At 45.7% G+C, this 12,977-nt stretch overlaps 3 protein-coding genes across 3 annotated transcripts; 1 reads left to right on the top strand and 2 right to left on the bottom strand.

Moving 5' to 3' along the window:
* Positions 1–1,382: 1,382 nt before the first annotated feature.
* Positions 1,383–5,679, top strand: LOC133917922 (shaggy-related protein kinase GSK1). The gene is made up of 12 exons (XM_062361761.1): positions 1,383–1,650; positions 1,781–1,861; positions 2,454–2,513; positions 2,605–2,877; positions 2,966–3,040; positions 3,125–3,181; positions 3,759–3,899; positions 4,005–4,055; positions 4,130–4,225; positions 4,413–4,496; positions 4,996–5,097; positions 5,196–5,679. The coding sequence occupies exons 1-12, from the start codon at positions 1,564–1,566 to the stop codon at positions 5,286–5,288; spliced, it is 1,200 nt and encodes a 399-aa protein (XP_062217745.1). The 5' UTR covers positions 1,383–1,563; the 3' UTR covers positions 5,289–5,679.
* Positions 5,680–5,857: 178 nt separating this feature from the next.
* LOC133918125 (enoyl-CoA delta isomerase 2, peroxisomal-like) lies at positions 5,858–11,100 on the bottom strand. The gene has a single exon (XM_062361891.1). The coding sequence runs from the start codon at positions 6,673–6,675 to the stop codon at positions 5,941–5,943; it is 735 nt and encodes a 244-aa protein (XP_062217875.1). The 5' UTR covers positions 6,676–11,100; the 3' UTR covers positions 5,858–5,940.
* A 133-nt stretch (positions 11,101–11,233) lies between these two features.
* Positions 11,234–12,395, bottom strand: LOC133918023 (enoyl-CoA delta isomerase 2, peroxisomal-like). Its single transcript, XM_062361822.1, has one exon. The coding sequence runs from the start codon at positions 12,208–12,210 to the stop codon at positions 11,383–11,385; it is 828 nt and encodes a 275-aa protein (XP_062217806.1). The 5' UTR covers positions 12,211–12,395; the 3' UTR covers positions 11,234–11,382.
* Positions 12,396–12,977: the final 582 nt, after the last annotated feature.

Below are 12,977 nucleotides of genomic sequence, written 5' to 3'. Positions count from 1 at the left end.
CCTTTTTTCCTCCTGCTGAGCATCGACAGTGATGTTTCCGTGGGATTTCTTTCCAGCGATACTGGCACATAGAGGGTGTAATCCATCACATATAGACGAATATTACTGATTAAGTGATCTTATATCATATTTTATATTTTTTATTGAAATCAGAAGTTAAATATGGATGATATCAGATATAGACGTGGATAATCTCGATCACAAATACGAGTTGAATAGATGATAAGTCAAAAGCGGATAATATTGGTTACAAATAGGGATAAATGCAAACCCCCCCCCCCCAAAAGTCACTTGAATTTTGACTTTTCCCTCCAAAAGTTGTTTTGTTGCAAAAAACCCCCAAATGTTTGATTTTGTTCCAAAAACACCCCCAAAAATTCAAAAAAAAATTAAAAAAATCACAAAAAATTCTTAAAAAAACTAGAGACAATTATAAGACCTTTTGTGCAATTTGTTTTCAAAAATAATATCCTTTGCATCATATTTCATGGAGAGTAAGTTTGAAAAAAAAGAAAAACGTGCAACTCATTTGTTAATTCGAGTTAAATGCATAGTTAATTATTTACTAATCCAAAAATCATGAAACAAAATTTTTTAGTCTTCTTAGATGATCCTCTATCTTGTAAAAATATATGAAATCTTGAAATAGTTATTGTAACGTGCAGGATTGAGTAAATGTGTTGTAGATAGATTAATTCATAACTAATCCATAACACCCCCAAAATTAGTGAAACCACTTTTATTAGTTTACTTAAACAATTATTTGTGTAGAAAAAATAATGGTAGACATGACAAAGTTAAAATAACATGAGTTAATAAATGAGCTACACATTTTTCTTTTTTTTCCAAACTTCCTCTCCATTAAATATGATGCAAAGGATATTATTTTTGAAAACAAATTTCACAGAAGGTCTTAGAATTGTCTCTAGTTTTTTTTTAGATTTTTTTTATGATTTTTTTATTCTTTTGAATTTTTAGGGGTTTTTTTCAACAAAGTCAAACTTTTGGGGGGTTTTTGCAACAAAACAACTTTTGGGGGGAAAGTCAAAATTCAAGTGACTTTTGGGGGGTTTTTTGCAGTTTTCCCTTACAAATATTTGTAAGGCTGCATATGGGAATTACAAACCTTCTGTAGAGGAATGAGTAAAAAGGAGATAATTCAAAGGCAGACAAAATCTGTTCATGCTACTGGAGCAACCAGTGGAAGCAATTGATGAGTAGCCACTCTCCCCTTCCTCAGATTTGGCAGCAAAAGCAATGCACCAGTAACCGACCAAAATTAGCGGAAGAAACGGCAGGCTGCCTCTCCGGTAAAGAAATTTTTGAGCAGCAGTAAACCACAGCCTCCACAGCATTAACTAGTTAATCCCTATCGCTTTGCCAGCACCTCCCAACCTGTCCAAAGCTCCTCCTCACCCGCGGCCCGACCGGTCAAAAGCACGGCACGCCACGGCACGGCACACCAGCATCCCATTCCGACTCCCCAAGCGAACCACTCCGCAGCCGCAGTGGAGCAGCAGCGAGGGGCGCCCTCTCTTCGTCCCCACCCCCAGCCCACCACCCATGGAGGCGCCGCCGGGGCCGGAGCCCATGGAGCTGGACGCGGCCCCCCCGCCAGCCGCCGAGGCGGCCCCCGCCGGCAGCGAGAAGGTGAGTGGGGCGGCCAGATCTGGGGTTGGTGTCGGATCTGCGGCGCAAGGGTTCGCGGCCCCGATCTGCTGGTTCCGCCTCTCGGGTGGTGTGGCTAATGTTGGCTGTGTTTCCCGCTTTGGTGACGCAGAAGAAGGAGGAGGGGGGAGAAGCAGTGACGGGCCACATCATCTCCACCACCATCGGCGGGAAGAACGGGGAGCCGAAGCGGGTGAGCTGCCGGGCGTGTCCCGTCTCTCTCTCTCTCTCGCGGATGTGTTGGCTGAATGTTGCCGCTTTTAGTGCGCTTGTGGTGGTTTCCTTGCCTGTTGTTAGCGGCTTCGTGGTCAGAATCGGTCGTCACTCTTGGTTTTCAGAGGGATTCGTGTTCTGTAGCTTGTGTCTACCTGCTTGTGCCGTATTTTTTTTTTGTGCATGAAATTTTGGTTCGTTGAAGAATTGCGCCGCTGACGCTAATTTTGGGGCTTTAGTTGGCCAGATATACCTGTCCCCCCCCCCCCCCCCCCATTTCCAAAATATTTGGTACTGGTAGCTAAATCATGAGCTGAGTGCTTCGTTTCGTGGTTGGTTGCTCATTATTTGAAGGCTCTATTCAGGAAGCATGTTCACCTTCAAAAAATTGCTGGGTGTGTGCATAGTTCTGTTGTTTGCAGAGAGAAATATCAGTCTTTAGTTTTAATTATTTGTGTGCGGATTCGGTTTCCTGCCAATTCCGATATCCTCCATTTGTGCTACCTACTCTTGATAGCCTCATCTCGCACTCGATTGCCCTTACCCATGTATTGTATTAATCACAAATGCAGACGATTAGCTACATGGCAGAGCGGGTCGTGGGTACAGGTTCATTTGGGATCGTCTTCCAGGTAAAGTGCTTGGTCTTAGGGATTTTCCTGTTCTTGGAGGGTGCTGTACAATAGTTGATGCGATGTTTACTGAATTGGTTTTGACATTTAGGCTAAGTGTTTGGAGACCGGGGAGACGGTGGCCATCAAGAAGGTGTTGCAGGATCGGCGTTACAAGAACCGCGAGCTGCAACTTATGCGCGCAATGGGACATCCCAACGTCATCTGTCTGAAGCACTGCTTCTTCTCGACGACGAGCAGGGACGAGCTGTTCCTGAACCTTGTCATGGAATACGTGCCTGAGACGCTGTATCGTGTGCTTAAGCACTACAGCAATGCGAACCAGAGGATGCCTCTTATCTACGTCAAGCTTTACATGTATCAGGTTTGTGAACAATCATCTTAAAACTTGTGCGACTGCCAATATGTGCTTTCCTTGCTTTGCTAAGACATTCATTTTGCTATGTTTGCAGCTTTTTAGAGGGCTAGCGTATATTCATACTGTTCCAGGAGTCTGCCACAGGGACGTAAAGCCACAAAATGTTTTGGTATGTCCTATGTGAACAAGATTATGTTCTTTCTCAGATTTGGTCATTGGTTCTGAACTGGTCTCTTATTGCTCGCCTATACAGGTCGATCCTCTCACTCACCAAGTCAAGCTCTGTGACTTTGGAAGTGCAAAAGTCCTGGTGTGTTGATTTCCCCCCTTAAGAATATGTAATTGGATCCAGTACTTGTATGCATTTTTGAAATATTCTTATGAAAGGCTAGTCATACTGTTGAAATGGCATCAGTGGTTTATGTCACTGTTACATTTATCATCGATACACTGCTTTCGCCTGTTATGATTGGTTTGTGATCGAAGTAGTTGGTCAGTCGTATGGAATCATTCACATATTGAAGGTGGCTTAGATATAGATGCAATACACATGGATAAATTTCTCAGTAATTTGTTATTGTTAATACACAGATTGCCTAATTTCATAATTGATCTCTTGTGGATAATTGGTGCGTGCCAACTTGCTTTCATCATATGATGTTACCTACTTACCTGCATCTTGTTGGGTTTACTAGTTATTGCAATTGCTTTCAGTAGTCCGTAATGAAGTTAATTCTTTTATTTATTTTGGTGCAAAGTTCCCAATCTTGAACTTCAGTGATTGATTCCTGAACTTGGATTTTGACTGTTGGGCTCTTAACTTGTGTTTTCTCCACATGGTATGTTTTTAACCCACCTATTAACCAGTTCCTTGTGTTGCTTGTCAGGTTCCTGGTGAACCCAATATATCATACATATGCTCTCGTTATTATCGTGCCCCGGAGCTCATATTTGGTGCAATCGAGTATACAACTTCTATAGACATATGGTCAGCTGGATGTGTTCTCGCAGAATTACTTCTTGGTCAGGTTGGTTGCCTTCGTCTGATGATTTACCTAATTTTTTTGTACCTCAATTAGAACAAATCATTTATGATGTGATTCTGACCATCTTGCATATTGTGTATGTATCAGCCACTGTTTCCCGGAGAGAGTGCGGTTGATCAGCTAGTAGAGATAATCAAGGTACTGCGAAATCTTCCCCAGGAGACATTTCTTCTGCTATGTGTGTTTGTTATGCTCACGTGATATTTGTGTAGGTCCTTGGTACTCCAACTCGTGAGGAAATTCGATGCATGAACCCCAACTATACCGAGTTTAAGTTCCCTCAGATAAAGGCTCATCCGTGGCACAAGGTATGCATATGTTAATCCTGTACTGGATCACATCCATCATGCCATTTTACCTACAGGGTACTGTAGTTGTAGACCACATGCCTTTAAAAGGCACTTAGTTTAACCTGTTTCTACGTCATCTGTGAGCACTGAATTCAGAATGCACCAGTGACTAACTTATTGCTGTACTTTCCGTTTTATTCTCCAGATTTTCCACAAGAGAATGCCTCCTGAAGCTATTGACCTTGCTTCTCGTCTCCTCCAGTATTCACCAAGCCTTCGCTGCTCTTCTGTGAGTATTTTCTTTTACTTGGTTCCTTTTGAATTATTTTTGAGGCTATTGATTGCGCCAAGTAGCAGGGTAATATATAAACTGGAATGGGATATCAAGCTACGGTTATTTTGTTGCTTATGGTCTTCTTTTTTATGTGTATACTATATTACTCCTACATGGTTTCCGAAAGGTTGCATTATTGCCAATTATTCGTAGACCAACAAAAAGAGGTAAAATCCTTGTTGACGTATGTGCTCTCAATTCTGGTCCTGCATGGATATGATAATTATGGTACCCAGTGCTGTGGTCCAGAAGACCAGAACCAAGTGTTGATGAGTGTTAGCTGATAAAGGGTGGGTGCAACTTTATAGTCAGATGTGCTTGTTAAGTATATTAGTTAGTGTCCCACCTAAAAAGAGTAGCTGTAGTGCTCATGCTGTAGCTGGAAAAAACATTTTTTTCAAATTAGCAATTTGTTGATTATAAATGTACTTATGCATTCATTGATTCTATGCAGCTTGATGCATGTGCACACCCCTTCTTCGATGAGCTCCGGGCACCGAATGCACGCTTGCCAAATGGGCGTCCATTCCCTCCTCTCTTCAATTTCAAGCATGAAGTACATGAAACACAGTGCAAACTTCAAACAATTAACCCTACTTCAGTGACATGCCCTTCTTGTACTGTTGTGCTCATCAGTGCCCTTTTTTGCTGCAGCTAGCAAATGCCTCTCCGGACCTCATCAACAGGCTGGTACCGGAACATGTTAGACGGCAAAACGGCCTGAACTTTGGGCATACTGGGAGCTAGGAGGAGGGCACTTCCATGCCCAGCTTTTTGTTCGCTCGTTGACTTCCATGCCCTACTTCATGTTTCAAGTTTGGAGAGACCGACCCAGCAGCAGCAGAGAAGTATAATTATGTAAATTATCTGACCGTAAAATCCCCGCCAGTGTTAAGTACTTGACGGGGCTTGTTGCCGGGGGGGGGGGGGGGGTGGCGGGAGTAGGTAAGGTAAGAATGCAGGAGGGTGGAGACAGGTTTAATGCTAGGCTATTTTTGTTTCTTGCCATTCTGTAGTGTTTGCTGGTACTTCCCTGCAGTAGTGTAGCTGCTCCTTTTTTTGTTCGTTCTCCATGATGTAAATGATCACCACCCAACTGTAGTGACTGTTGTTTCGTTACATGGTGATTCCCCAGATCGTTTCCCAGTCTCTGATGCGTGGTTGTGATGTTGCTGTAAGGCCAGGAGGCCCTGTTTGGGATGCTGTGAAAATGCCTGCTCCTGTTGGGATCTTCGAAGTTCTTGGGAGACTTGCGTTCCGAACAGGCCCAGGTGCAAACTCATCAATTCGGCTGGAATTTTGGTCCGTTGCATGCAGATTCTAGCAGTTTGTTTTAGCTCATACATTACACCAGGCAAATCAGTCGAAATTGCCCAACTGGCAAGCAAATGTCTGCACCTTACAGTCGCGGCCGCGCCGGCGCTGGCGCCTCGCCACCGTAGTCCTTGACCTTGCTCCACAGCGCCGGCCAGGTGGACTTGCGGATCTGGGCCACGACCTCCTCGTCCCATCCCCTCGCCGCGAGCCCCTCGGCCACGGCGACTGCCGCGGCCACCACGTCGTCGACGCCGCCATCCACAGCCGCGTCCACGATGCCGCGCTGCACGGCCTCCGCGGCCGTCATCTTCTTCCCCTTCATGACCAGGTCCCTCCTGGCGACGGCGTCGGGGACCTTCTGCCGGAGCAGCTCGCCGAAGAAGTCGACGATCTTGATGCCGGCGTCGACCTCGCTCATGTAGAGGAACCCGCGGGATGCCCGCATGACGATGGCGTCGTGCGCGAGCGCGAGCCCGCAGCCGGCGCCCGCGGCGTGGCCGGTGACGGCGGCGACGGTGGGCACGGGGAGCGCGAGAAGATCGGCAACGAGGCCGCGGAGGGCGCAGCGCATGGCGGAGACGCGGTCCGGCGGGGCCGCGCCGGCGCGCGCCCAGGCCAGGTCGTAGCCGTTGCAGAAGAACTTGCCCTCGGCGGCCACGACGAGGGCCCCGGCGCCTGGGGAGGCGCGGACGGCGGCGACCGCGGAGCGGATGGCGGAGAGGAGGGCCGGGTTGAGGCGGTGCTCTCCGGCGCCGGTGAGGGTGATGAGGTGGACGCGGCCGCGCTTCTCCACGGTGCACAGGTTTCCGGTGGCCATGACTTGAGTGGGCGAAGTGAGTCGAGGTGATGCTTTCAGCCAAATTTGACGATGTGCGTTACTAGCATTTTGTACTAATCACTCCTCGATACAATGATTAGACTAATATTGCTTAGGGCCAGTATTGAATCATTTGGGTATTGAATACACCAAATACACTAAAAAGATCAAGCAATTAAGATTTCCGATTCATTTATCTCCTATTTTCTTAACGAACAGTGACCACACGCAAGCAGTTCATGCCTCAAGTTTGGTCGAACGTCCCAAAAAAACAAGGGGTGGTTCACTAGTCGTCGGTTTCTTTTTTTTTTTCTTCTTCTCGAAATATAAGTCAGGTTTTGGTTTTTCGAATGTGTAGTTGCTAGGAAGTTAAGATGTGGTGTGCAATCTCTGAAGCAATTGGTTTTAATATAGGTGTTGACTTTGAGTCTGTAGCAAAACATTGGCTTAGCAATAAAAAGTTCTGTTGGTGGGCCTGTTTGGCAAAGCTTGAGCTCCCGATATTATTGGACAAATTCATGAAGCTAGAGCTAAGGTACATCGTAGGTGTTTTGATGAGATATATTTTTTCCATTTTAAACTAAAAATATGTACTTAAACTAATTTATATTAGCCTACAAGCTCTGAGGTTGGAGTTGGGAATTGAGAGCTGGAGCACTACCAAATGAGACCTTAATCTGTTAAGTGCAGCAGCCATGTGGGGTTTGTGGAAATTGAGAAACTGTGTTGGTTTTCAGAACAATTGTTGGATAGGTTAATAGGTATGACATTAGTCCAGAGGAAGGTTATTCCAGTTGTTTTCAGAACAGCTGGAGATTGATAACAAATGTTTTTCAATCTGAAGTGGTCTTTCCAGCATGCTGTCTTGTACAAGTCAAGTGTCTATGAAACAAGTTACATTTTTATGGCTAATTTATTATGACATAGGATGAGAGTTTTCTCAGTACTATGATCACTCGCCATCAGTACAAAGATGAGAGTTTTCTCAGTACTATGATCACTCGCCATTCTGTCCTCAAAGTTACAGATCAAATTTTCAAAGTGGGCACTTGGTATGTTTGTATTTTGATTTGTTTGTTAGCTTGATTGGTACAGTGAAATATATATTGTATATTTGTATTGGGTGTCAAATTTAGGAAACGGACACTTTAGTAAGACTCTGTTTGTTTTCGCTTTTGCTTTTGGATTTTGGTAACAAAAGCTAGAAATCGAAACAGACGACTTGATTTTGTAATCCACATTTTGGGGCTGGATTATATCACAATCCACAATCTGGTTTCCCCAATTTTTATTGGATTGTGTGGGATGGACAATTGAATCTGAACATCAAAGTTGGTATAAATTACCCGTAATTGCCACTGAACCACCCCGACTGATCCCTCCCCCTTTGCGCATAGGAATGTCAATGAGAACCCGATCCCTGATTCCTCGCGGCGAATTCTCCTATTAAGGGACGGGATGAGGAGATTTTGTTCCCTGTGAGGATACAAATGGTAGAAATCATATTCCCGTCGAATCTAGCAGGGACAGGTATGGGGAAAGCATTCTCAGTCTCCGTTTCCCCACGGAGACCTGTTTTGGCTTGGCGGATAGTAGCCTCCGTGGTTCAGCAGGTAGCACCACAGCTCACGTGGTGGCAGCCCAAGCGTGCGCAGCCGGCCCAGGGGGAGCCAGGCGCGGTGCAGGTCAGCCCAGTAGGCTGCCTCGACCTAGGTGGGCGACTGACTCTTTAATTGTTAGTGGGGTCTTGTTCTTCGTCGGGTTCCTATTCCTGGTGCAGGGACGAAGATGGGGATAAAATAGTCCTCACGAGCAGGAGCGAGGACGGGAACGGGGAATTTTCCTTCGTTCGGGGACGGGGATGGGGAACCATTCAACAACGAGTAATTCCCTGTTAACATCCATATCTACGTCCCCACCTCCCTGACTCCTTCGCTCTCTCCCTCTCGGGAAACCCTACAACGTCGCCGGTCTTAGGGTTTGGTGGCCAACACCTCCACTGGCCTGAGCCGCCATCGGTCAGAGATCCCCGACGAGCTCTGCACCCACGACCGCCTCCCCTCCGCCGCTATAACTCCATCCTTCGTCGGCTCGACGCCTCCGAGACTTCGACGTGGGCCATGCACCCTGCTGCCTTGGCTCCCTTTCGACCCCGACGTCAAGGAGGGTCATTGCCACTGCTTCCAACCATCACCTACCCCTCTTGCCGCCCAACGCTAAGTTACACCTCCATCCCTCATGTCCCCTCCATGGAGCATTGGTTTGGTTTAATATTGGCAAGACTATTAAATTGGGATGTAAACCCGCTTGTGTGATCAGCCCTGTGTAGTGGTAAAATCAGAGGCTATGTGCTCTAAGTGATGCAATTTGCATTGGTATTTATGGTTTACTGAAGTTTTATATATGCCTATGGTAGGAATCACTGCTACTGAGATATAAAGTATGAAATATTCTCGTGCTTTCCATCTGTTAACCTCTATACCATCTTAATTTTTCTACTAAACAAAATAACATATACAAACTATTGAATATGCAAGTGCCAGCAAATAACTGAATGTTTGCAGTTGTAGTTGGGTTTGTGAAGCTGCAGTTGAAGGGAGAAGGAACCGAGCAACCTTATCCCCTATTTCCATAGTTTTGCTAATTCTCTACTAATGGTTGTGATTAGGTTCCATTAGCATAGGTTGCTACGGGGTGGAGGCATGCAAGGGTTACAATTCCTTTTTAGATGTCATTAAATGGTTACAATTTGTTTACTAGTTATATAATACCTGTCAATCGTTGCATCCTTACTAGTTACATAATTTGTGTACAAGAAATAGACGATAGGAATATGTCTCTTGGTGTATTGTCTAACAAAACATACAAGAACTTGCATGATAAGTTCTTCGTTAAGACAGGGAAGCATCACTCAAAAACACAATTTAAAAACCGATGTGATTTGTTGAAGGGTTTGTATATTTTTTGGCTAACCACAATAAAGCTACTGGACTTGAATGGGATAGTACCAAAGGAATGGTGGACGCAAGTGACAGTTGGTGGAAAGAGAACACAAAGGTACTCACTTTTATATACCCATTACTATAATTAATTCTATTGTGTCATAAGTTATATGATATTATCTTCTTTGGTTTTTAGAATCATGGAGGATGGAGGAAGCTTCGAAATGGACCTCCTGAGTGTCTCTCAGGGCTTGAGAGGATGTTTGAGTATAGTGCAGTGGATAGTTTTTCCTCTTGTGTTCTTAGTGAAGGAGTAGGAGGGAACACAAATAATACAATTGATGTCGAAGAATTGGCAGCTGTAAGCCCTCAAGGCAGCACCGGCACTAGAAATATTGCTAATCCACTGAAGCTATGTGGTACTAACATAGTGCTAGTAGCCTGAAAAAAAAAGAACCTCTTGGTTAAGATAATGAAAGGTACATGAGATAATATGCAATCCTGTAATGTTGTTGCCAATAAGGTGTTGCTGGGTGAAATGAGGTCTGAATCAATTAAGCAAGTGATGAGTTTGACGATAGAATCTAAAGCAATAGAAGGAAGTGAAGAACATTTCATGGCTAACAAGCTTTTTGTTAAAGCTGAACACCATGATGTATTCAACACTTTGTCCTCAAATGAAACAAGGCTCAATTGATTGAAGAGGCTGTGCGAGGAGAACAAAAATCATGAGTATTTATTTGCTTGAACTGTTTTATAAACCTAGCTATTGTTATGTAATACTTGCTTGAACCTTGTCTATTTACTAAATTATTACTTTATGAACCTACATATTAGTTTGTAACCTATCTCTTCATTTGTTTGTAGATGAGTTCTACTTAAAGTGATGGAGATGATGAAATATTAGAGCTAGCACATAATCAACTAAATGTGCTCAAATAGTATGGAGAAATAGCAAGTACTTTTAGTATGTATTATGGTGACACATTCTTAAACAAATCTGAGAAGAGGGCATTGTTCTCTCCGGTATAAAATGGGTTATGAAAAACTTGAATGATTGATGGATACACAAATACCTTTCTTGATAATCTTGCAGATACTTTGTTTGCTAAGAGTAACTAGATTGTTCATACGAGGATATGAATGATATAATATTTCCTAATTTATGATCTAAATTTTTTTATATAATTGATATATTAGTTGCTAATTGATGGTTAAAAAATAATGCGATATGAATTATGTTTTATTTACTATTTTATCTTACAAATTCGTATTTCTAAAATAGCTACAAAGAAACAAACAGGAGAAATATGTACTACAAAAGCTAAGAATATTATAGATATTACAAAATATAAGCTATCATTGCAACCTCTCACAATCCAGTAGTCAAACGACTCTTAATTTTTAGTCATTCGGTTTTTCACAATCTAACTTTTTTATAATTTATAATTTAAAAATTACTTTTAAGCTGAAACAAACCTGCTCTAGTACTGCGCTCTTTGAATAAGCAGTCCCTGCTTGTTCATCAAAAAGCCTAATGCTCTTTGTAGGTAGGAACACTCTTAATCAGATCATCACTTGGGCAGTTCAATTCGATCATTCATTTGCTAGGTAGGTAGGTCCATTCATCTAGAATTATTGATCCAGAACGAGTCTAGTACAAGCTCTAGTTGTACGGCGAATGATGTGAAATGCTACACTGCAGCTTGGAGAAATTGGCGCGTACGGCGTACCAGGACAGCAGCACAGCACGCGGCGCGCGCGCCTAGAGCCGCGGCTGCGCCGGCGCCGACGCGTCGGCACCGTGGTCCTTGACCTTGTTCCACACCGCCGGCCACGTGGCCTTCCTGATCTCGGCCACGACCTCCCCGTTCCAGCCCCTCGCCGCGAGCTTCTCGGCCGCGGCGACGGCCGCGGCCACCACGTCTTCCACGCGGCCGTGGACGGCCGCGTCCACGATGCCCCGTCGCACAGCCTCCGCGGCCGTCATCTTGTCCCCCCTCAGAACCAGGTCCCTCCTGGCGACCGCGTCGGGAACCTTCTCGCGGAGCAGCTCGGCAACGAAGTCGACGATCTTGATGCCCGCGTCGACCTCGCTCATGTACAGGAACCCGCGGGAGCCGCGCATAACGACGGAGTCGTGCGCCAGCGCCAGCGCGCACCCGGCGGCCGCGGCGTGGCCCGTGACGGCGGCGACGGTGGGCATGGGGACCGCGAGGAGGTCGGCGACGAGCGCGCGGAAGCCGCCGTCCATGGTGGCGTGGAGGTGGGGCGGCGCGGTGCGCGCCCAGGCCTGGTCGAAACCGTTGGAGAAGTACTTGCCCTCGGCGGCGAGGACGAGCGCGCCGGCGCCCGCGGAGGCGGCGACGGCGGAGCGAATGGAGGTGAGGAGGGCCGGGCTGAGGCGGTGGTCGCCGGCGCCCGTGAGGGTGATGAGGTGGACGCGGCCACGCCTCTCGACGGTGCACAGGTTGGTCTCCATTTGGGGAATGGGGATCCAGCCGCCGTGACCGATGGTCTCTGACGCTGTTGGTCTTATCAATTTTAACCTTGCGAATGTCTCCGTCATCCTTCTCTTTAGTTGATTAATCATCTTTGGTTGACTAATCGACTCTCAGACAAAACACAAGATGGACGATAAAACACAAGATGAGATGTGCATTCCAACAAAATAATGGTCAAAATTGCATCCACACTTTACTATGATCCATTGGATAAGAGACAAATAACGTTGTCAGGATAAAATAGTATGGTCTTTGATGCATATTTGGACTATTATTTTTAACTAGAATATATTTATATAATCTAATAAGTTTATAATACTATGAATATATATATATATATATTTTATATTTTAAAACTAAATATTTTAAAAATGAGTAATGATCAAAGTTTCAAAAGTTTAATTTATCATTGTCTAAAACGTCGTGTATTTGTCACCAGAGGGAGTAACAGAAGATATACCACTGAAAAACCATTGTATTATCGCCGTATCAGCTGATAAAAATGCATGGTACCGGCGGCGTCCATCACCCACACGCCGTGCACGCCCTCGATGTCCTCGTGCGGCAGCATGTTCTGGTTCTTCTCCTCGCGGATGCCGAACGCGCAGTACCGGAGCCACCCGGCAGCCGACCCCAGGGATCGCCGCACTCGCCGCCCCATGGAACCCTCCGCCTCCGGCGGGTTGCGGAGGAACGACGCGCGGCCGCGCGCGACGTCGTAGCGGACGATGTGGCCACGGCGCCGGCGCAGCCAGTAGAAGCAAGTGCCGACGTGGATCACGGGTAGGCGACGCCGAGGCAGCGTGCCGCGCCCTGCGCGCCCAGCACGTTCATGTGCCACCTGCTGGTCGCGGAC

The sequence above is a fragment of the Phragmites australis genome, chromosome 1, assembly GCF_958298935.1.
Source record: "Phragmites australis chromosome 1, lpPhrAust1.1, whole genome shotgun sequence".
In the NCBI taxonomy this organism is placed as follows: domain Eukaryota; kingdom Viridiplantae; phylum Streptophyta; class Magnoliopsida; order Poales; family Poaceae; genus Phragmites; species Phragmites australis.
Note: the sequence above shows the minus strand (reverse complement) of the source record. Positions and strands in the feature narration are given on the sequence as shown.